The 26,315-nt window shown below is 35.6% G+C and overlaps 3 protein-coding genes across 15 annotated transcripts; 2 read left to right on the top strand and 1 right to left on the bottom strand.

Moving 5' to 3' along the window:
- Window position 1: 1 nt before the first annotated feature.
- LOC143258751 (uncharacterized) lies at window positions 2-989 on the top strand. Its single transcript, XM_076527827.1, has 4 exons — window positions 2-200; window positions 265-354; window positions 443-591; window positions 662-989. The coding sequence occupies exons 1-4, from the start codon at window positions 137-139 to the stop codon at window positions 782-784; spliced, it is 426 nt and encodes a 141-aa protein (XP_076383942.1). The 5' UTR covers window positions 2-136; the 3' UTR covers window positions 785-989.
- A 1,173-nt stretch (window positions 990-2,162) lies between these two features.
- On the bottom strand, window positions 2,163-14,041 carry LOC143261243 (uncharacterized). 8 transcript variants are annotated; one of them, XM_076527828.1, is made up of 4 exons: window positions 8,178-14,041; window positions 7,476-7,665; window positions 6,769-6,896; window positions 2,163-4,951 (listed from the first exon to the last, which is right to left on the bottom strand). In XM_076527828.1, exon 1 carries the CDS (start codon window positions 9,328-9,330, stop codon window positions 8,959-8,961), a length of 372 nt encoding a protein of 123 aa, XP_076383943.1. In that variant the 5' UTR covers window positions 9,331-14,041; the 3' UTR covers window positions 2,163-4,951; window positions 6,769-6,896; window positions 7,476-7,665; window positions 8,178-8,958. The 8 variants fall into 8 exon arrangements, 1 of the variants encoding a protein (XP_076383943.1); XR_013035417.1 differs by lacking the exon at window positions 6,769-6,896; XR_013035413.1 differs by lacking the exons at window positions 6,769-6,896; window positions 7,476-7,665; window positions 8,178-14,041 and adding exons at window positions 5,717-5,824; window positions 6,116-6,759.
- Window positions 7,529-21,060, top strand: LOC143261242 (uncharacterized). Of its 6 annotated transcripts, none has more exons than XM_076527821.1 (3): window positions 7,529-7,631; window positions 14,575-15,731; window positions 15,799-21,060. In XM_076527821.1, the coding sequence occupies exon 3, from the start codon at window positions 19,755-19,757 to the stop codon at window positions 20,373-20,375; it is 621 nt and encodes a 206-aa protein (XP_076383936.1). In that variant the 5' UTR covers window positions 7,529-7,631; window positions 14,575-15,731; window positions 15,799-19,754; the 3' UTR covers window positions 20,376-21,060. The 6 variants fall into 6 exon arrangements, with proteins under 6 accessions (XP_076383936.1, XP_076383940.1, XP_076383941.1 ...); XM_076527825.1 differs by having other exon boundaries at window positions 7,540-7,631; window positions 15,388-15,731; XM_076527822.1 differs by lacking the exon at window positions 7,529-7,631 and having other exon boundaries at window positions 14,069-15,320; window positions 15,388-15,731.
- Window positions 21,061-26,315: the final 5,255 nt, after the last annotated feature.

The raw sequence follows: 26,315 nt of genomic DNA on the forward strand, positions 1-26,315 counted from the left end.
CAAATAATATAATATGTATGTATCAATGGAATGGAGTTTTTGTAGCACACTGTAAATTGTAACATACACGTGCGATCCTTAGTTATGCATGTATATAAAATATTTACGTGCGTGCGAATTTAATATACAATAGAAAATGTCAGATTCACTTGTTAATAAAGGTCTTGAACTTCTTGGTTATGAGAGGACTTTGAACCAGGGTTCGCATTTTATATACACATATTATTCAGTTTTGTTCGAAAGTAACACTTATTCATTTTACAGAAAAGAAAAAACAAAATCATACTAAATATCAAGATACTTTGGATTTAATATCATCGAAACACAAGATAATATCGAGAAATAATAAAATTGGTATGACTACATATAAATATCTAAACAAAAAAGATCTTACTTTAGAATATACATATAATAAATTAAGAAAAATTATTCCTGTTTTTAGATCTTGCAACAATCTTTAAAAGATCAAGAAAAGTATCAATTTATGAAACTAAAAAGAAATTAGCATCAGAGAAGGACCTTACAGATAAAAATGTTGAAAGATTATTAATGCTTAGTAAAAATCGCATTAACACAAATGTAACAGTCAAGGTATCGAGTAGTTTAAAAATTTTTGGTTAATTTCCATATGAGATTATATTACTTAATAAATTGCTTACAGCTTTTAGATCGAGCAGTAAAGAAGAAATGTATTCCAAAGAAAGAAGAACCTAAAGAACCTGAAACTACTGAATTTACAGAAGAAGATTTTATGAAGTTTGAACAAGAATATGTTGATCATTAATTTATATATAATAATATAATAATAATATAATTAATATAAATCTCGTATTTCGTAAATAAATAAAAGTACACAGATATGAGATCTATTATCTTCTTCTGAAGAACAAGAAGGGATAATACATGTAACCATTTTCAATATACTTTCAATTAATAACTTGAAATGTTTAATAGTGACAGTGAAAAAAGTAAAGTGATACTGCCAGTAACCATTATATTATTTCTATATATACTATATGGGTGATTGATTTACAATTTATTGATCACAACAAAATAAGATCATTATTTGGTTCTCAAGAATTAGCTTTAGTGGTACCTGCAGTTTCAGGGATTTGTTTTATTCGTGGATTAATTCTATTCACTATTTATCATGTTAAGTCATATTTTTCATATGATATATTGAGTAAACTTCATCACTTACAAGTTTTATATAAAATACGCTAACAATAGGAATAAAATTTAACGATACAGTAAATTCTACGTAATTGACGCTCAGATTATGCACAAAAATGGGCAATTTGGGAAGTGGAGATACGATTATTTGAGCCTTGTTTTTATAGTTGTTAACAGTTGGTAACTATTAGAACGAGCCGCAAAACTCAAATAATCGTATCCCCTCTTTTCAAATTGTCCATTTTCATGTACAATCTAAGCGTCAATTAGAGAGAAAATTCTCAACATGTTTTACATTGCATCATACGTGTCACCTCTATCACCCCACTGCTTGCGTAACCTATTTTTCTGCGACACATATACATAACTGTACATAAGTCTAATAACAAAAGAAACTAAACTATCTGGTATTTCTGGAGCAACATACAATGAAAAAACAACCTTAATTAATCAATTTAGCAAGAAATTGGAAAACTGTTCTTTTATGTCAAAATATCTATTTCTTTCCAATTAATGAACCACGACATAAAACTATGTCAATCAAACAAACTAGAAAATAATCATCAGTTTTAGATATGGATAAAATGCGATCTTATGTCACCAGAAGAAAACACATTTCCTGAGACAAATGATAAGACTTTAATATTGGATGGATTTTTCCTCTTTGCATGTAAGGTTACTTCAAATTTATGTGATAAGAAATATTTCTTAACATTAACTAAAGATCAGTGTTGGGATGTATGATCCACCTGATGTCCCTGAATACTTTGAGCAGGTTGTATGGTCAGAATGTGTGAAACATAAAAACGAATCAATGAAAAACAAAGATTTATATGAAACAATAACATTCATAAATGGATCAAAAAATAAAGAAGAAATATTTTAAATGGTTTTTGCAGACGTAAAAAAATTACTACCATAAAATTTTTCTTACATCATTACATATAAAAAAAAATACTTACAACTAGAAATAAATATATACTATGAGCTGTACCTGAACATTTATTTAGTACTTAGTGAAGACAAAGTTATGTTAACATTAGCTATACAAAAGAAAATTACTATACATACCAGGTTGCTCATTATTAAATGTAATTAAAATTATAAAGTTTCAATTTTTTTTAATAATTACACTGTCCAACAAAATCAAACTTTTTTTCTGGGTTCCTATAGCCACTATGAAATTCTTGTAGAGCTTCACTCCCTGAACTAGAATCCGAAAACCGAATTGCTCCATCACCCTCAGTTTTTTAAATAAACGAACTTTTGTAAAAACCCAAAATTTTCGATAAAAATGAGGTATTGCATGAAAAGTACAAATATTAAAAAGTTCTAATTGGTGTTAAAAGATAGAGGAGAGTTTCCCGAATATAGTGGCATGCAATTTATTAATTGTTTTTGGTCCTAAATAGCAATAAATTGATGTCAAAGTTTAAAAAAGTGTCGACGTGCGCAGTTTCTCCGCAATATTGTTGTATTTTTACGAAAAGTTCTTTGTTCAACACGAAAACTCTACCCAGGATCGTATTCTGTAAACATTTCTGAAGAAGAAACGGCCCAATAGAAGTGTCAGAACGATGTATATTTTGAGTAGGTCAAGAAAATGTTCGTCGGCAATATGTACACGATGTTTTGCCGCCATGTGCTTCGCTGTTCGCTTCTCTCTGCCCGACAGGGCCGAAGCTACGCGTAATCAACACCGATGGAGGGATCCAGTAGAGCACCAACTTAGCGTGTGGAGCGTGCCATTTTTTTTTAGTACCTCAATGTGCTGTCTTCTTTGACATATTTTTATGGATAATAATCACCAAACTGTGAATCATAAATTAAAAATGGAGAAATAATAAAAGAAAAATAATGAACAAAAAATATTCATTTTATATTAATATTAATAATACGATCATGAATAAATAATCATTTTCAAAACGTTAAACTTCTTGAAACATATCGTTAAATATATATTTAAATATTTATTTAATTATATGGCGTAGAAGTCAAAATTATACTAGTGTTAGAATACTTTCGTTACCAACTCCAAATACTCTGGTGTGATTTTTTTTGTGAAATATATCACAGTTTGGTGATTATTATCCACAGAAATACGTAAAAAAAAACAGAACATTGAAGTACTAAAAAAAATTCAAATATTATGTTGGTATATCGGTGTTGATTACGCGTAGCCTCGGCCCTGTCGGACAGAGAGAAACGAGCAGCGAAGCTCATGGCGGCAAAACGTCGTGTACATGTTGCTGACGGACATTTTCTCGATCTACTCGAAATGTATATTGTTCTGACACTTTTACCGAGCCGTTTCTTCTTTAGAAATGTCTACAGAATCCGATCCTGGGTAGAGTTTTCGTGCTGAACAAAAAACTTTTCGTAAAAATACAAAAATATTGCGCAGAAACTGCTCACGTTGACACTTTTTTAAACCTTGACATTAATTTATTGCTATTTAGGACCAAAAACAATTAATAAATCTCCTCTATCTTTTAACACCAATTAGAACTTTCTAACGTTTGTACTTTTCATGCAATACCTCATTTTTGTCGAAAATTTTGGGTTTTTACAAAAGTTCGTTTATTTAAAAAACTGAGGGTGATGGAGCAATTCGGTTTTCGAATTCTTGTTTAGGGAGTGAAGCTCTACAAGAATTTCATAGTGGCTATAGGAACCCAAAAATCGTGTCGGACAGTGTTATAATAGGACATTCATTTTGTGTATTAAAGAGAAAGCTGAAACTTGCATTCATATCCTCATATTATCCTCATATCCATATATTTAATGTAGTAATTACCTACAAAAAATTCTCAAACTCAGAGTTTTAGAGAATTAGAGTTGTATCATTTATTAAGTATATTACAATTGCTGAAATTATCAAAAACCCGTAAGTTATATTCGTAGCTAATGATTTTTAGTTTATATTGCGGAGAAACTACGCACGTCGTTACTTTTTTAAACTTTGACATTAATTTATAACTATTTAGGACCAAAAACAATTAATAAATTGTATGTCATTATATGAATGCATTTCAAATTAAAATAATTTCATGTGACTACTTTATTTTGATTATTATAAAACTAATAATATGAATACCGATGAATACCGAAGCAAGGTGGTTTCAGCGACACCATAGTAAAGTCAATTTTACCGTTCCTCCTGAAATCACAAGTGCAAAGATTTCGTCAATGAGGCGTTGTGGAGGGCACTATCATCATCGAGGCATTTCTGAAGTCATCATCATCATCGAGGCATTTCTGAAGTCATCATCATCATCGAGGCATTTCTGAAGTCATCATCATCAAGGCATTCCTGAGGTCATCGCCATCATCGAGGCATTTCTGAGGTCATCATCATCATCATTGAGTCATTTTCTATCACTATTACATAATTGTTAATAGTATCATTCGCCTAGTTATTTAATTGAATTAATGTTGAGTTGAGTTAGGAATTTGAGTTATTTCGTTGAGGGTATATAAAATTTTAAAATGTGGCGTGCTGATTTGTTAAAGAAACTAAAATGAAAACGTAAGCTGAACCTGACTAGTAGCAAAGATTTTGAAGTAGAAGACATAACAACTACATTCGAAATAAGCTCATCTGAGGATTGTTCATCACAGCAGTCTTCTGTAAATAAGGAGTTGCAACCAATTCATATAGATGGAGATTTGTCTGTATCAAAATCTTCATCTGTTGAAATTTCATCTTCTTTGTCGAATCTTCCACTCACATCTTCTGCAGTTTCTCTTCCAAATAGTAATTTATCATTCACTGAGCCTGAAAATGCATATCTATCATTAAAATTAGCCATTGAATTGGTACCGAGATTTCGAGGAAAATCAAGTTCTTTATTTAAGTTTATTAAACAATGTAGGCTTGTTAGATCGCTAGATAGAAAATTTATTAGCTTTAATAAAGAATAAAATAGAAGGATATGCATTATAATATTAATAGAAAATAGACAAGAACCAAATAATTTGGAGTTTTAGCAAGAGCATATGATTTCCATCACATATATAATGTATTAATGATAGTTAAACAAACAGATAAAGAAAGTATAAAAATCTATGGTCAATGGTTATATGAAATGTTAAATAAGGGTTTAGGTGCAGCTAAAGATAAATACCATTGTAAAGAATTACCAGGAGTAATAATCTTATTAAAATGAACAGTAATAATTAGATTTCATAGATGCTTAAGAGATGTTCATATAAGTATGTTAATTTCAAAAGAGGAAATAGATAATTTAGAAGAAGCAATAGAGTTAGGAGTACGGTTAGAACAGGCGGTGTTATAAATGGGGCCGTAGAGATTGCCCAGAATTTCAATGTAATCGGGATAGATTGTTTGGTACTAAATTATCAAATAATCTTGTCAATATCCATTGTAATTTTTGCAAAAATTGATAAAAGGAAGTCAGAAAATATCTTCAACAGTTCTCATTCTCAAAAACAAAGATTTAAACTCGCACAAGACTTCGTACAAGGGCACAGTACAAAGTCATCCTCAAATTACAAGCGCCAAATCCTCAGGTATAATTACCAAATTAGCTTGAATGATCTTTCTTCTTTACTAATCATTTCAGTTCAACACGAAATCTTTAATAAAAACTCATGTTGTTTCTTAGTTAATACTGGTTCTCAAGTAAATCTAATAAAAAGAGGTTATTTTAGTAAAGAAATAGAGATAAATTTTGAAGTCATCTATTACTTAACAGGAGTAGTCATTACAAATGGGGAATTGATAATTTCCATTAAAAATGTTGACGTTAAATTGCAAGTAGTAGATGATTCGCTTCTCATTAAAACAGCTGGAATACTTGGTATGCCGTTTTTAGAAAATCAAGAAATTATTTTAAAATTTAAAAGAAGTTACCAAATAGATTTTTAATTAATGAAAAACAATATCCTCTTTGTTCCACTATTACGTTAGAATTATCACCTCGCACTAAAATCCTAGTTTCTCTTCCAATAAAAAATAGCATTCAGAAGGTTATATGAATACATTGGATACAAGCAATGGAGCATATGTTGGGGAAGTATTAACAAGACAAAAGACTGGTTATATTAAAACCTTCGCTAAACACTATTGCCGACAGAGTAAGGGTACAGTCATCGAGTTGGAGGAATTTGAAATTAAACCAGATTCTTCACGCTCAGCTCGAGCAGATCTTAAAATAAATAAATTGAAAGATAAAATAAATAGATTAATTGAATTGGTTAAAATTTTTAAGTTAGAACATTTAAACGACTTAGAAAAAGGATGTATACTTAAAATTATAAACGAATTTCCTTATCAATTTTATTTACCGACACAAAATCCAAACTACTAATGAAATATCAATTAACACGAAACAATATCGTTTTCTTCAAATACATAAAGACGAAATTAAAGGTCAAATGAAAACTTTATTAGAAAATAATATAATTCAATGTCGGCTGAAATGTCTTGCATCAGGCGTGACGTAGTGGTGGGGAATGATAATGAAATTGATAAAGTGTGTTCACCATTGTCTGACCTGTCGGTTGAAATGCCCTGCATCAGGCGAGACATTGTGGCGGGGAATGATAATGAAATTAATAAAATGTGTTCACCATTGTCCGACTTGTTGACTGAAATGCCCTGCATCAGGCAAGATGTTGTGGCAGAAAATTATAATGAAATTGAAAAAGGAGCTTGCCATTGGATCCGATCTGTGGACTATGTCCAGCATCATAACGATCTGGCAATGGAGAATAATAGCGGAAATAGTGAAAATAAATCAATCTTACCAATAATAGTAAGAGAAAATATCAAGGCAGTTTTGGCAATAAATGATTTAAGTTCAATGATTTATACAGAAAAATAATGTTGTTAATTTTATAAGTTCAAATCTCAAATCAATATCACAAATTAATGAAAATTTAATTGCTCAAGGTGAATTTAATATAGAGAATTTAAAAGGGTACAAATTTAATGTAGGAGAAGCATTATCTACTTATCAAGATAAATATTATATTTTCCATCTAGTAGTCAACAAAATTTCAAGTGAAAATATAGAAATTGAAATAGTAAAATCATTTTTGGCTTTAAAACATCTTTTGACTTCATTAGGTATAAAATCATTTATATCAATAATCTGGAGCCAATTGACTGGTCTCAGCTAAAAGATATTTTAAATGAAATATTCAATGATCTTGTACACAAAATAACAATTTGCGAAAATGAAATAATTATTCCATTTGAATCTAATAGAAATAAAATTCTTAAAAAATGTTACGAATCAATAATAGGAGGTCATCAAGGCATAAGGAAAACTTACAAACGTTTATGAGAAAAGTACCATTGACCAGGTATGAGGAAGGATACTGTACAGTTCATGCGTACATGTCCCATTTGCTAGAGAAATCAGGTAGTCTTTGCGAGAAAAAGATAACCCATGTGTATCACAGATGCTCCTAAAAAGGCTTTTGATAAGGTACAAATAGATATAGTTGGTTCTTTACCTCTAACTAAAAAGAAAAATAGAAATTATTTGATATAAGAAGTATTACAGTAGCAGTTACTTTTGTTCAAGAATTCATACATTGATTTGGTTGTCCAAACTTCTAATTTCACAAGTAAAATAATGTAACAATTTTGTAAAATTTTTAAAATTCAGAAAATCGCATCAACTACGTTTCATCCTTAATCTTTCGATTCTTTAGAGCGAGGTCATAGAACTTTCATTACTTATCTTAATCATTTTTGTCCAACAGAGGATTGGGACGAATATAGATACGGCATTTTCTCTTATAATACCTCAAATCATGAAACTACAGGTTTTTCATCACACAAGCTTATTTTTGGAAGTAAGGCAATAATTCCACCGGAATTTGTTAAACAGAAAGTACCGGAAACTTTCATTGATTATTTAGACAATTTATTAACTAAATTAACTACTAGTCAGATTATTGCAGCAGAAAATTCTAATAAAGCAAAAAGAAAAAGTAAAGAATATTATGACAAACATGTAAATACTTACTAGTTTCAAGAAGGCGATGATGTTTATTTATTAACAGAACTGAAAATTTCTAAATTCGATTGTGAAAGGTACGCGATTGTGAAATGCGCTTATAGAGAACTGGACTGGCAAAGCGAGCTGTTCGCTTCCTGCCGAATTTCATTCTACAATTTTACGAATTGCTTGCTAGTTGCGTCTTTCCTCTGCAGTTTAGAAAAATGTAACACTGGGGTTCGCGTCGGTGAAGGTGGAAAAAAAGCATTATTTTTCCCAATATATAAACTTTATTCAAACTCTATCTTAACCTATCGGTGGACGAATTAACAATTAAAATCTATTATTATAAACAAATATTTCGGTGAGATTTCGAGGTCTAAACAACATAATTAAATTAATCTGTAATCGAAAATAACAAACTCATATAATCTTTAAAAAATTAACAAAAATAAATTATCCTCTCCTATATAACAAAATTAACATATTATTGTGGGAGAAAGCCCTTCCTCGTAGGTATCGTTAATAGCCTGTTCCATTTGCATCATCAAATCGCTTAGTTAACTTCACGTGATTGCAATTCCCGTTTTTAACATGATGGATCCTTTCAAACAGTGGAGAAGTTGATAAAATTATATATAATTATATATAATTTCCTGTTCTTATTTAAAAGATGAATCATGCTCTTCATTGACAATAATTAACTTTATGTTTTTATAAGGTCAAAAAGGCGCTGACCGCGCTCCAATAATTATTTGTGCATTTCTTGTGCAGCTCAAGGAAGAAATAACTGTTTCCACTGTGAATTTCAGGTGTTTTCACAAGCAGAAAAATCAAGAGCGAGCTCGTGGATTATAAAATTAATTGCTCCTTTAACCAATTGTTTTGGCAAAGATTGCCACGGCCTGCATGCTTGCTGTGCTTCTTCAATTTCACGTTTTGGAACTATAAAAGGAATTACATTGGTTATTTGTACCACTTCTTCTATGTTCTTGCTATTTCTCAGGCAATCGAGATATTCTCTAGCTGTCACACTAACTTCTCTTTTATCTAGAAGATCCCAGAACTTGTTGCTATTTTTACTACCTCCTTTGCTCTTACTCTGATTACTAGTACACTTCCGGGTTTTTCTCTTAGGATCATTCTGTTGTGAACTGTCCCAATCTTGTTTTTGGCCCATTTTTACTAGATATGCTAATCAGATAAATGGCTTAGATTGGTTATTTTATCTTCTACACCAATATTCTGCTCAACTAAGAAAGCAAAGGAGCGTTTTAACTTTTTTTTTACTTTTTTATATAGTATATTAAGTATCACATTCGGCGAGTTATTTTTTATAAGATTATTTAAATAATCTGTTTTATTTCCTGCCTTATCAAAGCAAAGATCATGCAACTTTTCAAAAGTATGGCAAGTACCAAGTCCTCCTCCATATAAAATCTTAGATAAATTCTTTGACATAAAAAGCTCTTTCTCAGCTAAGAAATGATTTAAACAATTTTCTTTATTAAAACAAGATTTATGGAAATTTCTTAAAATGGAAGTAGCATTATCTCCTGTCATGGATAATATGTTAAATAAATTGCATGGCATAAAACCTGCTTTATGGAAATCATGTAAATGTTGTGTTTTGTTGCTCCATTCTCATCAAAACAAATATCATGAAAATCTTTTAAAGCAGAACAAATCTTAGTTGCTGCTCCATGCAATATTTTAGATAAATTTTTTAGTGTAAAACCTTTCTTCTCAATTAAGAAACGATTCAAATACTTTTTTGTTTCGTTTATAAAACAAAAATCATGAAATTCTTTTAAACTATTCGCTGCTGCACTCAATATACCACATAAATCACACGGCCTAAAACCCACATTATAAAAATCCTCTAAAAGCTGTGTTTTTCTTCTTTTCTTATTGAAAGAAATATTATGCAGTTGTTTTAAAGTAAAAGTAGCACGAGCTCCTGTTCCACATAGTATAGAGGATAAGTTACTTGGTCTAAAACCTGTGTTGTAGAAGTCCTCTAAAAGCTCTGTTCTTTGTCCTTTGCTATTAAAACAAACGCTGTGCAACTCTTGAAAAGCACCTTTAGCATTGCTTCCTGCTCTACTTAATATGCTAGACAAGTTATGCAAAGTAAAGTTACTTCCCTCATCTTCGCCTTCAATAAAATGTTTTAAACGCTGTGTTTTATTTCCTCTTGCATCAAACCAAGAGTCATATAAATCTTTAAAAGCTTTTGCAGCGTTAACTCCTGCACCATTCAAAATACTGAACATATTAGACAGATTTATCTCCTCGTTTTCTAAAGTTTTTATATATAGTCTTTTGTTTCCTTGCTTATCAAACCAAAGATCATATAAATTTTTAAAAGTTTCAGGAGCTTTAGTTCTTGCTCCATGTAAAATACTGGAAATATTAGATAGACGTATCCCTTCATTTTCTAACGTTTTACCTCCTTCTTCATTAAACCAAAGATCATATAAGTCTTTAAAAGCTTTTGCAGCATTAGCTCCTGCTACATTCAAAATACTGGAAATATTGGTTAGATTTATTCCTTCTTTTTCCAGAGTTTTCAAACATTGTGTTTTACTTCCTTCTTTATCAAACCAAAGGATATGTAAGTCTTTAAAGGCTTTTGCAGCGTTAGCTTCTGCTCTACTTAAAATACTAGAAATAGTACTTAGATTTATCTTCTCTTTGTCTAACGTTTCTAGATATTATGTTTTACTTCCTTCTTCATCAAACAAAAGGTCATACAGGTCTTTAAAGACTTTTGCAGCGTTAGCTCCTGCTCCACTCAAAATACTGGAAATATTACTTTGATTTACCTCTTCTTTGTCTAGAGTTTTTAGATATTGTGTTTTACTTCCTTCTTCATCAAACCATAGGTCATATAGGTCTTTAAAGGCTTTTGCAGCGTTAGCTCCTGTCACATGCAAAATACTCGACATAGTAGCTAAATTTATTCTTTTCTTCTTTAGTAGCTCTCCAGACATATTTTTCCTTCTCCCTTAATTAAGAAACTTAAAAATTGATAAAATGCAGATATTCCTTCTCTGCCAACTACACTTTTAGCAAATTTGATTTCTTCATCAATATTTTCTACAGATTCCTGATAATTAGACCTATTATTTTTTATATCTCCCAAAAGTTTTTCCATTATTCTCTTAGTAATAGAGAGAGGGCCAAATTCATGAGATTCTAACCAACGTAACGCTATTTCATGTAATTCTTCGTAATTGTACGGAACATTACCCTCATCTATCTTATTTCTAATAACACTGTTCAATTCTTCCTTGTCACACTGATTAACTGCAAATATTAGTCTATCTAAAAATTTCTCTTTTATTTCTTTTTCACCCTCGCCAGAAAGTCTTCCTTCTTCTTTTTCTTTCTGCCAAAAAGGTGGCAGCTTTAACAAATTTTTCTTGCGAAAATTGATAAAGACCATTCTCATTTATACAAAAACAGTCTTTCAAAATCTTATATCCTTTTTTTAGATATTTATGTTATTAAATTGTAAAGGATAAAAATTTTTAGATCGTTTATATTTAAATTTTTTTTCTTTAGATTTAGATCTGCATTAGTATAGATAACAAAATATTTTATATTTTCATCCTTTTCTAATATTTCAATGAAAAGAGTGAAGCACTTATTCACAGAAAATGTATTCTTTTTCTCCTGTCGTTTAGGAGGAAATAACTGATAATAACCAATACTATTATTTGTTTTGTGAGGCTTTATACAAGTAATGCTATATTTATAATTGATAGTGACGTCAACAGATATGCCATAGTTTTTTCCCTCAAAATTGATGAAAAACATGTTTTTACGCAAGAACATATTGTGTAAGAAGGACATTAATAAATTGGATCCATATGTAATTTCAAATATATAACTTCCAAGTTTTCCATCTTTTTCTGAAGTTATTAAATCACGTAATACAATTTTTTGTAATGCTACATAACCGTCGTGAACTTTACTATTTTTTTCCATTTCACTTTTGATAATGCTGTTCAATTCTTCTCTATTATGTTGATTAACTGCAAATACTAATTTATCCAAAAATGCTTCTTTTATTTCTTTCTGGGAATATTTTCTATCTTTTATTACTGTCTGCATAGCAGACGAAAATTCTAATTTCTTTAAAAGTCCTTTTCTTATTATTTTATCTCGCGCAAATTGATAAAAACCACGCCCTTGTATATTATCATTTGTAAACAAAAAGTCTCCTAATATGATATCACATTCTTCCATGCTATCAATTTTAAAAGGATAAAAGTTTTTAAATCTTCCCCTTTTTAATCTTTTTCCTTTCGCAAGATTCAAGCCTGGATTAGTATAGATAACAATGTATTCTATATCATTTGATAAATCATCTGTCTTAGAGATTAGATGTTTAACAAAACTATTAAGGTAATTATTAATGGAAAAACTTCGATTTTCTTTAGTAAATAATCTAGCATAACTAATGTTATTATCTGTATAATATTTGTCTACATTTTCAATTTGTAGATGAATAGACTTCTTCTTGTAGCAAAGAACAATGTTACTCAACTTATCAATATCAGACTCTTCAAACGCTAATGATAATGAAGGATATTTATGTTTATATATGGACTTCCTTAGTAAGCAAAGAATCGACAAGTTTAATTGATACATAAGTCCAGTCAATTGATGAGGAATACGTTGATAAGCATTACTCAGTCCATCCCATCTAGATCCATCTTGTAAATCATTAAGAAATTCCGAATCCTCATTGCTAGTATCATTTATATCAATGTGTCCCCTTTTTGGTACCTTACTATCTTTGTCCGTAACAGTATGTTTATGTTTTCTAGAGCTTGCACCAATTTCACGATTTTCCTTACTTGTACTCCTTGAATGACCACTTTGTTTGTGTGAGTTATTTTTAATATCTCATAGTTGCATAGAAATATAAGATTGGGAAATATTGTTCGAGTATGAATCTATCACATTACCACGAGCTTCCTCTCTAGAAACTTTCATGCTTCTCTTTATATCTTTTTCAATATTACTAAGAAGTGGTACAAAATGATTTCTGTAATTCATCATATAAATAATATTACCACCTGGATCTACCTTACCTAATTTTTGCGCCATACTTTTCATATATCATTTTTCCTTCAATTTCAGGACTTCCGCATAGAACATTTTTCAACTTTAGATTTCTTATTTCTGGACCGGAACCCATATTTTCAATGTCTTCTGCAGTAAATTCAATGTGTGGAATATATTCACAAAGTTTTCATATTCTCCTTTTAAAGCATTACCCAAACATGAGCCTTTCTTTGACTGATTAACTTGTTGCGCATATTGCTTGCAACTTTCCTGTAAAGACTTTATACTGAATCCTCTACTACCTGTAATCAGATCCTCAAAAAAAAAGAAAAAGAAAACAATCTACTTTACCCACAGCAGCTCCTATCTAAAGTCTTCAGGCAATATCTTTTTTAATGTTTCCAAAGGTTTATTAAGCTTCTCTCTTTTCTGTTTATCCTTTACATTTTTTATCTAACTAAAAATGAAAATAGTTTCTCTAATAACAAATCATTTTAGAGCAGCAGCATCAGATGATAGATCTGGTAATTCATTTAATCCAAACATACCAAATCTACTATATTAACCAGCAGCAAAAATGATTAAAGATTATAATTAAAGACATTATTTTATGTCGAATAATATCACTTTAATTAGTATATACTTTCATATATTTTATCATTAAATTAAGAATATATGGTTACTTTTGTTTAAATCAAAACAACTACCGTGAGAACTGTTTCTAGATCAAGATTTAGAAAGGTTTAACTATTTGTATTATTCTGACTCTGTTGCTCTCTCTTTCGATGATTAGAGGAGCTTACCAGACAAATATTATCTGAAGCAGAACTACATACTAAAGGAGATGATAAAGATTATTCCAACGGCGAGAGAGAAAGAGCACTGAGAAATTTCTTTGAAATTCTTTTTAACCTCTTTGAAGTAGGTTTGGAACTGAAAGTCTACCAAATGCTCAAAGAGAAGAACGAAACAAACCTGATTGCTGTAACAATGAAGTTTTTGCATGATAAGCTTAATAAATTAATCAAAAAGATTTCCAAATATGATGATTTGAACGTTAGAAAAATAATATACATTGCGCGGTTTTTGGAGTGAGAATGGGGGATAGACGCATCAATATGGTTTCTCTCTTTCTCTCTTCCGCTTGGTCCGCTATGAACGAAGCACGGTTTTTGGGAGTGAGAAAGAGATGGAGGATAGATGCGTCGCAACGGTTTCCGTCGCACACGACGAATGCATCGCATTTGTAACGAGTCTGGAGACGATTTCTAAGCAGTCTTCTTGTCTTATTGAATTGAATCATGTGGCGTTATTTTATCGCACTTGCATTTTTACATTGTAGGAAATGTTTTAGAGTGAGAGAGCGAGAAAGAGATGGGTAGATTAGAGAGGGAGCGCTTGCATTTTTACGACGTTGTGGAGAGTGAAGTGCGCGTGCGTGCATGTTAATAAATAGATGAAGCATAACGCGGAACAAATTAAATCGTTGTCGTACAGTGGAAAGGTACGTGTTGCTATAGACATATATTTTGCAAAAAGTAAGTTTACGTTTAAGATGCCCGCAATAGATTTTAATTGGCGATATGGACGGTTTCTTCGTAGCCAACAAATTTAATTGTAAAGAATTAGCCATCGTAAATGCTCATACCACTGAATATGAATTATTTGAATTCGAATTGCGCGTTCGCTACATGGATTTATCCAGAAGCGATCAGAAGTCTGCATGGCATGTCTCGAATTTCGTGCACGGGATTCTATTTAAAAATTTACAGGAGAAAAAGAATTATCAACAAGAGGACATTGGCACTATTATGAAAAATTTCGTTCGAGACTAGAAGGATCCCGTCGTCGCGTACAAAGGGGTGCATATTGAAAAGGATATTTTAAATAAAATAGGAGTTCGCATTTTCAATTTGGAATATCTCGGCTGTTCGAAATTCAATTCATTGATCGCGGAACCGATGTATCAAGAATACCACATACCATGCAGGCTCCATTGCTGGACGCGAACTTCGAAAGAGAAGATTCAATATCATTATTGTTTGAGCGAAGTTCGTGTATTTTGGATGTGGCTAATGAAATCGAAGGGTAACACATTTTTTTTCTTTTTCTTTTAGTTACAATTATTTTTTATTTCTATCGCGCCTTTTTGTAGAGAGAGAAAGAGAGTGAGAGAGAACGTTAGAACGTATGGATTATCGGTGAGAAGAGGACAGGCTTCGCAGCTTTGAAAATTGGCCGGTCCCGTTTATTAAGCCGGAGGAGCTCGCGATCGCTGGATTTTATTATCTGAGGGAGGATGATTTCGTGGAATGCTTCATGTGAGGCATAGAACTCTATTGTTGGGAAGCCGGGGACAAACCCATGTTGGAGCATCGCTTTTGGTCCAGGAATTGTCCGTACGATCTTCGAACGACGTCGATACCGCCAAGAAGCGTGGACGAGTGTGGCATCCTTCACCAGACGATGGAGGAGAAGACAGAGGCGTGTGCTATAATTGTGAGTTTGAAAATTAATGAAATTAAAAATTTATTTTAAAAAACGCTTGATTATAATATATGTTTAGCGCGCAATGTCCGTTTTGTCCATCAACGATGATGACGACAACGAGGGTGGTGGCGTCAACGATGAATAAAAAAAATGTAATAGAAAGTTTAAAATATTTTTTAATTTGTAAATTTGCTGTGTAAAAGCATACGCATCAATCGAAAATAGGGATACATTTCCGAGTTCAGGTAAAGTCGAATATTGGATAATAAGCACGAATCGAATTGGGTTGAGTTTCTCTTTAAATCGTTTTTCCTTTCGGTTTGTAACGCGAATGTCACGTACCGCGGTTTTTTCATTTGCGGAGCTGTTTTTATCGCCCACGTGTGCTTCATGGTTGTTTGCAGCATCGGATATTTGTACAGTTACCACGAACGGAAACTCATGCTGATCGATCTTTCGCTCTCAAGAATACGCAGTATCGACAACTTGTGTATTTCATCCAAAGCGACGTGCGGTATTCTCCATTGAATTTTATACAAATCCAGGACAGGTTTCGCATTGTCGGACCAGCTTCGTAACGCGTTAGCGTCGTTGCGTGCGCGAATCAAAATCAATCCGTGCCGAGCATTTATTACAACGCGTTTGTAATCTTCGCAGAAGCCTAGCAATGTGTTCATAGGCACGCAAAAGTTGAAATTTAGCAAATTCGTAGGCGTTGCGGTGAGAGTTTCCCTCCGTTGATCGCCGTTTCTGTATATCCAGCCCTCGTTGGACTGCGCGTTCTTCGTAATGTTCAGACTGATGTAATTCTTCAAGGTCGTCGTTGTACCGGGATTTCTGGACCGATCGATTTCCACTCCGTCCAGTTCGTAACGGATCTCGTCGAACATAAACGCTACCGCATTGTTCTCTAGAGCCACCGTGTCGTTGGTCGATCCTCCCGGTAGGCTGAGTCCTCCCTCCACGTATAAGAAGCTTTTACACGGAAGAGTGTACAAGACTTGCTGTTGAATGGGTATTCTTATCTCATCACTGTTTCTAAACGTTGTGTTGGCGTGCGGATTGTAGGTGTGCAGGTCAAAGATGTTCAAAATGTCGTCGGACATGGCGGTGAAGCGAGTTCGATTACTTGGTAACGATAAGTCCCAAAGATCGCAGATATTCCACGTTTCTGTTAGTTTCCTCGTCTTCTTCTTCTCCTTATTGTTGTTGTTATTTCGAAACGGCGCACCGTTTTTTATGTTCGACGTATTCGATATCGTATTATTATTATGAATTAACATAACGGTTATGTCAAGGTTATGAGACGGTTCGACGAACGTGCGATTTCTTCGTTTCGAAAATCAATCAATTGTCCAGACTGGTCCACGATGCGAATCGTTAAATCATCCATTGATCGTGTAACGATTGGAAGGTAATTGACTCGTGCTGGCGTTTCCGATATTTTATACCCCGGCGATACGTTGGGCGCGAATTCGTGTATCATGTGAAACAGTATCCCGTTATCGTACGAACCGGTGGTTACGTTGCATTCTATTCGAATATTATTCGTGTTAATGATATTTACGGAAGTGTCCGATACATGCCACGAGTTCGGTGATAGAATGCGATTCCTAGAGAATCCTAAGATAGGACCCACGGTGTCAGGTTTCGCAAAATCTATCTTATATGCACTTTTAATTTCGCTTTTCATAGTGTTGTTGTTCGCTCGTAGGATTAGTGGATATTTTACATCGTTGTTATCTTTGGTTGGAGAAGGATACCGCGCGCTTAACTCACGCCTCAAGTAAGCGTTGATCACCTCCAGTTCGTGCGAACCGTCCGGGATGATTATCTCCTCACCCTCGTCACCGAAATAAAATTTATTGTTTCCGATATTTGAACTGATGTATGGTATCGTGTAATAAGTTTGCAAATCGAGCAGGCCCAGTTCGTAATCAGTATTGTTGAAATATAATATATAGGCGGGAATTACTTGGACGATAACGTGATGATATTCTTCCCGATAACGTGAACGTGTATGACATCCTTGCGACGAACTATATCAGAGTTCCTCGCAGAAGTTTCACACACAATTGTCCGCACACGCTTTCGTCGTAACTTTGATAAATCTTGTGATTGTACGAGATCGCCGTGTTCGGTCCGAAATAACGAATCAATTCGATCGGTGGTCGAAGATCTCCAAAACTATCGAAGTAACTGACTTGCGAACTATGCTTTATATACGGGACCCAGTACGTTCCTGAACCATGACCGCTATCCAGATTCACTATTCCTCGTTCGTTTACCCATACTTGTTTCGGCAATTCATCGCGCATGAAAACTCCGCGAAAATGCGGTAATTTTCAATTCAACGTCCGTCGCCGAGTTATCTTTTTCCTTTCTTTTGTCTTTTTTTTTCTTTTCTTCATTCCTTTTCCACGTTTGTACGGTGTGATACACTCCACGGCCCTCCATAGCGCGATTGTGTCGTCGCGCTTCTTCCAATTGTTTCTTCGCAGCCTTCGCATCGTTTATCGTTTTGATCACCCCAGCAGCGCCACCTGTCAACGCTCCCAAAGCTCCCAAAGCGGGTAACAACAGCGGTAGAAAGCCGCCTCGTTTGGCGATCGGTAGAATTCTTTCGATACTGTTTCTACCTTTTTTCTCTTTCCTTTGACCGTTCGTCGGTCATCCTCCTTCTTCTTCTTCTTCAGACCCATACCTAGTCTCATCAGAGCTGTTTTAACCAGTCCGTAACGGTATATGGAACTGTTTTTACCAGTCCGTAATGGTATACAGAGCTGTTGTTACCAATCTGTAACGGTATACAGAGCAGTTTTACCAGTCTGTAAATGGTATATGGAGCTGTTATGCGAAGGTTTGTTTTATTTTTCTGTTGATTATGAAAAAAGAAAAAAATGTACGTACGCCAGTGTACATAGAGATGCGCTCTATCATTGGAATACTGGGAGATTGATATCTATAGTTTCGTACGACAGTCCTTGAATATCCGGGTTCCGACCTGCCGCACGTTCGACGACCACGATGAGATAATTCGGAAACACGGATCATTGCTACCGAGTACTATACGGTGCGTGATAAGCGGCCCGTCGGGATGTGGTAAAACGAACGTCATGATTAGCCTGTTGGAAAGTCCGAATGGACTGCGATTCGCAAATGTGTATGTGTATTCGAAATCGTTACGTCAGCCAAAATATCAATACTTGAACAACTTGTTCTCGCACGTGGGCAAGGACGTAGGTTACTTTGCCTATTCGGACAACGCGGACGTGATTCCCCCGGCGGATGCTCGACCGAATTCGATATTTATCTTCGACGACGTTGCTTGTGATGAACAGGACGTTATGAGAGAATATTTCGCGATGGGCAGACATTCGCACGTCGATTGTTTCTATCTGTCGCAATCATACGCGAGAATACCCAAACATTTGATGCGCGACAATGCCAATCTATTGATTATATTCAATCAAGATGCCATGAATCTGCGACACGTTCAGCAGGATCATGTGAATACCGATATGTCGTTCGAAAGTTTCAACGCAGTTTGTTCAAGGTGTTGGCGAAACAAGTATGAATTCCTTGTAATCGACAAAGACAGCCCTGTGAACTGAGGACGTTACAGACGCGGATTTAACGAATTCGTCGTGCTGTGATCCAGCTCATTTGGACGGTAAGAGGTGTCGGTGTCACATCGTGCTCCCACTCGATATGCGTCCGTCAAAGAAAAACCTGCGAGCTGCCATCGTTAAGGAAATAGCTAAGACCAGTGACGTCATACGTAAAAAGAGTTTAGCCTTGAAAGTTGGGAAAATGGATGTACAGTCCAACATTGAGACGAATTTACGTCCGATCGTGGAACCGTTGAAACAGCTGGTTCAAAATACAGCTACGGAAGCGAAAGATAATACACCAATCGCGGATCGATCGTTGGATTTGCAAACACAGTAGCCGCTGTTCTCTGTGAAGAAAGTGGAGAGAAAATTGATTAAGAAAAAGAGGAAACACGATGTAGCGGCATTAACTCCAAGGATGCATTTGAAAAAGAAGAAGAATAAAGTATATTCCCCCATCGGTGTCAGCGATGACGTCGATTATGTTGACGTTGACGACAACAACGTCGACGATACGGACAGCAATATGGTGCTCGAACCAACACCTTCAATGCATCAGGAGAAGGAGGGAGTTTTCGAATCATCTCCAACGGCTGCAACATCGTTCGAATTATCGGTGCGAAATATTTTGAGAAATCCTGAAAAGCACCGCGACGAACACGAGCATTTGTGCAGTAATCTTGGACCTATAGCGAGCGAATACTTGAGAAATGTTTTTAGCGGGCCGCCGAAAAGTCAGGACAATGTGTACGGAGTGTATTTTCATAATAACAAACTGATGCTTGGAAACGTTGCGTTCGACGTGGAAATCAACGATGATATTGTTATTAATAAAATTAGGTACAGAGGAACTCCAGGTCTCTACGCATTGATATTCAAAAGAATACCCAACGAGAACCTGTACACCGAGAACGATAAGGAAATTTATAGAAACATTCTCATCGCTACGCATACGCACCGACGTGGTAATCAGATGATGGGAAATAAGGGCTACAAGTACAAAACTGTTATAGGACCAATGTTCTGGTTGATCGTTTGAAATTGTTGATGGCATCGAAAAATGCTAGCCATACCAACCACGACAATGAAATAACATCCATAATCGAAGAACTTTGCGAAGCTGGATTGATTATAAATTAAATTGCTCGAATATTTATTACGTTAGTAACGAATGAAATGCCCGTTGGTAAATTTATCAAATGGTTCGATAAAATGAGTATCCGTTGGAATTGCTGGAAAACAAACAAACGTTATCCGTGGACGAACATTGGGAGGACAGATTTAATAATACCGAGTTCAGACTCGACGACGTTTGCTGGCAAATACAACAGATCGAGCAACAGCAAGATTTACTCCAGTTGTTGGTGTTGAAGAAGAAGACAGAGTACGCCCGAGTAGAAAGTATTGGCAGATACTTCAACTTTTTATTCGATATGTAAAAATTATGTACACGACAATGCCATATGCTCGATCGGCAATTTGTACTATGCGCGAGGCGCTAAGATCGCTCGTTTCGCAAATCCTACGACGAACGATGACGAACTCGACGCGCAAATTTTCATCCATGCGTACACAAATTTCAAGGAACTTGAAATAATTGCCGGCTATGGAGTATCTTCTATCCAAGATTCGTGCGTTGCGCGGTATCTGCAACTACTTCTGCTGCGACTGGGGTTGCGACTGTTGAAACGTCCGTTTCATCGAAATGGAGTATCTATAAAAAAAGAAATATATAACATACAGTATTTTTTTCTTTTTTTCATAAAAGGAACTTTTTATTTTCTTCAAACTTTCTTTTACTTACCCATAATTTTTATAATCGTTGTGAGATCCATTTTTATGTAGAAAATTATTGGTTTGATTCGACATTGTGAATATTATAATACTGAAGAACAACTGCGCAATAAGTAATCTGTAGAACGCACTACTCGCTGTACGCAATGTCAAAAGCTTATATATATACAATTCCCCTACCGCCCCCCTTCTTACACGTAAGATAATACAAGGAGCGTATACGCCCCTTCCGCTTACAAATAAAAAGTGAACACGCGCGCAACATGGGATTCGGAACATCGATGAAATTATATAACCGCTTTTATTTTTTCTCACTCCCCACCTTCGCGATTTTATAATGTCCCCAAGGAAGGGTTTCGATCGAATTGTTTAAAATGTATCGCTTATCATCGTATGGACTCAATGCTAATTTACTCTGCGATACTGAATACACTTGATGTTGTATAGACATTATCAATTTAACGCAAACTGATTTTTCTAGATGATCGTGAAGGCATGCTAAATAGTCGTCGAAAGTTATATTTTTAATAGTCACGTTAGTCTTAATTCCTTTAATCTTTTTTACATCGTCTTTGTTCTGTGCCCGAATCGCATACATTTTCGAGCGAAGACCCACAAACTCTGTCATGATTTTACCTCCATTCTCATCCTTCATTAATCCTAATACTTTATTGTTCGCGATCGGAAAACCATACGCGTTATTTCTGTCATAATTGGAAGTATCGTATCGGTGAATGTCACGTTTTATCATCTCGTACGCGTCGTTGCAAATAATCTGATAAATTAAACTGTCCGTGTCCGCGAACAAAATCCTGCATCTTTCTTGAAAATTTGGAAGCATGTAGCCATAATGAAAATCATACAAATGTAATTTTGATATGTCCAACACTGACATGCCTATGTAAATAGGTTTATAAAATTTAATAGAAAGCTGGTTCATTTAAACTGCGACAAAATCCTCGGAGAATACGGTACAGCTATGGAAATTTGATCGAGCTATTAAACGCTCAGCACCGTGTCGACCGCTCCATCGCGAGAGCAACTTTACGTTCACATGATTTCGAACGTTCTCCATCGTTTTTCTAAACACTGCATTGTTCATCAGTTTGAGCAGATTCTTCGAGAAGTCATTGTTTGCGTTGGCGCGCAACCTCGTATTTAAATCTATGTAACGGCGTAACCAACATGATTGTTCAAACTTCAGTATACGATGTGAATTTTCTTTAATTTTAAATTATACCTCAAACATTGCCGGAGGTATCGATAATGGAGAACGTAACGATTCTTATCGCTAAGCGTTGTCAACAGTTTCTTTTGCAACGCCCCAACCTCGTGAATCGGGCAAAATGGAAGATCCGCGTGAGCATCATGAATTTCCTGAGGATACTCTAAATCGACCTCTAAAATGTACCCGACGGGACTGTCGATCGGCACGGAATCGATGTTGAAATTGCTCGTATTGTCAACCCATTGGAAACCCAGTGCGGCAAAGGCTGCGACATGGCCCAGTCATACAAATTATTAACATCGAAATACATCAGATAGCTGGACGGTTCGGTCGAATCTTACGTCGACGTATACTTGTTATTCGCGCGCGCGTAACGATGCGAACATTGACTCAACCCACCTCGTATTCCCCGCTCCACGAACAAAAGCATGTCAACGTCGGTGAACAATTCCAACTCGATCTTCGTTAATTTTAGCATCGCGTCCCACGCGAAACCGAGCAACGTATAATAGTGCGCTGGATCGAGTTTATAATTCTCGAGCGACTTTTCGCGAAAATTTTCAAACACGTCGGCCAACAACAACACATCCAATTTCAAGTACAAGTACTGTCCTAACGTTTGTATACCGAAACGTGACCAAACTTCGTTCGCGTGACAGTAGTCGACGTCGGATATCTCGCTGTCGCATAACTGATTATAAAATGCTTCGCGCGGTGGTAAACAAGTGTCGCTTAATTTGTCATAGGTCGATACATAGTCGTATGGGAAAATGCCTTTCCTGGTTAGAAGATGAAAATCATCGTTCGAAAGACGATTGAATTGGCTCCTCGCGATACGCAAGTCGCTCTTGTCCAAGTACGACGACAACTTGTCCAGACTCGAATTCAGGAACTTGAACGAATCGATGAACCGAAACTTTATGCACTTCTTCCACGATTTTTTGATCACATCGTTATTCCTCTTAGTGTGTTTCGCGAAAGAAATGTACTTCTCTTTCGTCAGCGGTAACGCGTCTATTTTACCTTCGAACGCGTTTGCCAATTCTTTGATGAAAAAGTGTGCGTCGAAGCCGGACAAATTGTGAAAAACCACCGGTATCACGTACGAGGATTGATAGCTCAGATTGCAACGGCTGTGCGCCGGACCCCGATACGCACCTGTGAAATGACAATGATCACGCACTCGCACGTCGTCATTACCGAGTGGTTCTTCGCACACGTGACAATACGTGGCGGTACGAAAAGTTGAGATTTGCGCGGCGGTCAACGGAGCCATTGGAACCGTTCGATCAAACACCGGCTGCAATTTACAGCTCAACTCGTACAACTTCGATGCAAACCATGTGGTACAATCTTTCTCATCACGATAAGCCCGATACTCGCTCAACGAACTGTCGTATCGACAATGGAGGTAGTAGCCTACGCTGAAGGCATGGTGATGTTGATATCTACAGTAAGCTCCATGACCTTGATCTTTCTGTTTCTCCAGCAGGCATTCCAAGTCTGCGTAGATAACGAACGGTGTCGGTTCCTTGTACGCATAATTCTTGAACTTCAGCCACTTATCGTCTTCCGTCGGAAGTTTCAAAGCACATTCATTCATTCGACTGCAATCGATCTCGTGAATGTTCAATTTTTCCTGCGATTTGAAATATTGTAGACACCTGACAAAAAAAACATAATTTTTTAATTTAATTTTTCTCGCCCACCACCATCACCACCATCATCCAAAAGAAAGAAAAAAAATTTACATGTGTGGATCTTACCGATCGCAAATATGCTTGTTGTGCTGCGTGCTGATCTGAGATGAAACCAGACGAGATAAATTCCTAATACAGAGATAATGATTGCGCAAGTTTTCAGAGTCGTGTATGAGCAGCAAATTTACATATTTCTCCCGTTTCGTTGAGGTCAAATGCAACGTCCGACATCTTTCTTGTTCCCCTCCCCATTCGAACACGTTCACGGAAACGTCGTTCGCTTTTTCGATCTTTGGTATGTCCTTGAACAACATCGGCAATTGGAATCCCGCGGTGCGGAGCACGACACTGTAATACGGATAGGATGATGTGCGATTCAAATTATTTTTAGGTGGATATAGGCTTGCCACCACTGCCCAATAGAAACATGCATTATTGTCGTTACTGTACACATTGAGGACTGCTTTCTTTAATTGCACTGTTCGAGGCACGGATACCTGACAACCTGCTTGTAACGGCTGATACTTGTTGGAATTCACCATCAAATGCAGGATCTTCGATAACGCCCATCCACTGTCTCGTCCTTGAAACTCTTCTATCGATGTCAAAAGCGTTGGTACAACATCTTTCGCGTACCAGCGACGTAGATTCGATGATTGAAAGAGCGCGACGTTTCGCGTGCTAAAACTTTTCACCGAAACCTCGTCGCGCAGCACAAATTCTGCCTCCAATACTACGTTCACTTTTAACGACAAATGAATGTTCAAAAGTTCTGTAATGCGATTCGTAACTATTCGCTTCGCGTGTTGCAAGAAATGACGTGGATCGACATGCTCGACGTTGATCACAACGCCGGTCGATATACGATTCTTAAACGCCGACTAGATGTTCTCCCAACGAAGAGTGCTCTCGCGCCAACGTTTCCATACAAACCGCTACCAACGCGTGATGAAAACCGATGATCTAACGAGACCTTCAAAGTTTTCATACGACACATGATCGACAGCAAACTCGATTTTACACCTATGGATGCTTCGTTTTTTTTCACAATGTTCATATATTTCTTACACCATTGTAAACATTCAATACATGATTTCGTCCATTCGCGATACTCGTCCACACATTATGAAAAACAAGTTTTTTCAATTTTGATTTCACGTCGTCGGTTAAGTTTCCAGTTCTCACGAACGTAACTACACTATACAACCAACCACGCGGTGCTTTCCCATCTCGATGATATGTAGTATCGCGGACGGTGAATCGGTCGCGGGCCATTTCATTATAATTTGGCTAAATTGTTTCGTATAGATGAAACTCACGCGACTCGTCAAATCTTTTCGCATTAGACGTTCCGTCGCTGTTTTCCACTCGAGCGGAAATTGATCGTTCAGGTATAAATTAATGACGTATCCCCAAGCCAAATTCTGTAATGTAGGAACCATCTCACGACGTATCTTCGTTACTCGATGAAAAATACTTCGATAAGAATTTCACGCGTGAAGCATTGAGTTTCTCGGTCGGTAAATTAATATCCCATTTGATTTTACGAATATCCCAATCATCGTCGTCGTACAATGAATATTCCAATCTCCTCTTCACTTTGTTCAATGGAGGGAGGAAATCACCTCTGGTCATACACCGTCCAAATTTTGATAATGGTATCAACACTGGTTCGACGCAAACATAATCAGTTTCTTTACGGTATTTAAAAATAATCCTCTTCAACCATATCTTTGAACTACATTGCGTGTTCAAAGGAACGATTACTTTTAAAACATCAATACTATTGTATATCACGTAATCGAGCAAGTCTCGCGGTTTGAACACGCATGCACCCACGTATGAAAACCTAGCGTGCGGATATCTCGGACGAAAAACGGAGTACACGTCGCAGAAAATAACATCACAATATCGAATAAAAATCCGTCGAACAATGCTCGAAAAATTATGAACACCGTGTTCAAATATCTTAGACGTTGCGAACGATTGCAACGATGGCACGTTCAACGCACCAACTTCCATACCAATTCCCAACTCAGTAGCAAATAAAATGTTCGCTAACAAAGGGAAAAAGCAAAAACAGTAAGAGAGAGAGAAAAAATACATCTCTCTTTCTGCCCGCATCATTTGCAAGAGAGAGAACAACCGCTGCAATGCATCCCTCTCTCGCTTTTTACAACATTATACCGAGATAAAAAAAACGTTACTTTAATAAATCTCAACGAGATCAAAATCCCCGATATCGCTTCGCAAGCGC

This window comes from Megalopta genalis, unplaced genomic scaffold (genome assembly GCF_051020955.1).
Source record: "Megalopta genalis isolate 19385.01 unplaced genomic scaffold, iyMegGena1_principal scaffold0043, whole genome shotgun sequence".
Lineage (NCBI taxonomy): Eukaryota > Metazoa > Arthropoda > Insecta > Hymenoptera > Halictidae > Megalopta > Megalopta genalis.

What these genes read in the sequence shown, in the direction of transcription:
- LOC143261242 (XM_076527821.1), top strand. Translation starts at nt 19,755, where the DNA reads ATGCATTTGAAAAAGAAGAAGAATAAAGTATATTCCCCCATCGGTGTC.
- LOC143261243 (XM_076527828.1), bottom strand. Translation starts at nt 9,330, where the DNA reads ATGGGCCAAAAACAAGATTGGGACAGTTCACAACAGAATGATCCTAAG.
- LOC143258751 (XM_076527827.1), top strand. Translation starts at nt 137, where the DNA reads ATGTCAGATTCACTTGTTAATAAAGGTCTTGAACTTCTTGGTTATGAG. An exon ending in ATCGAGAAATAATAAAATTG is followed by an intron (nt 355 to 442) that starts GTATGACTACAT and finishes TCCTGTTTTTAG; the next exon opens with ATCTTGCAACAATCTTTAAA. An exon ending in ACACAAATGTAACAGTCAAG is followed by an intron (nt 592 to 661) that starts GTATCGAGTAGT and finishes AATTGCTTACAG; the next exon opens with CTTTTAGATCGAGCAGTAAA.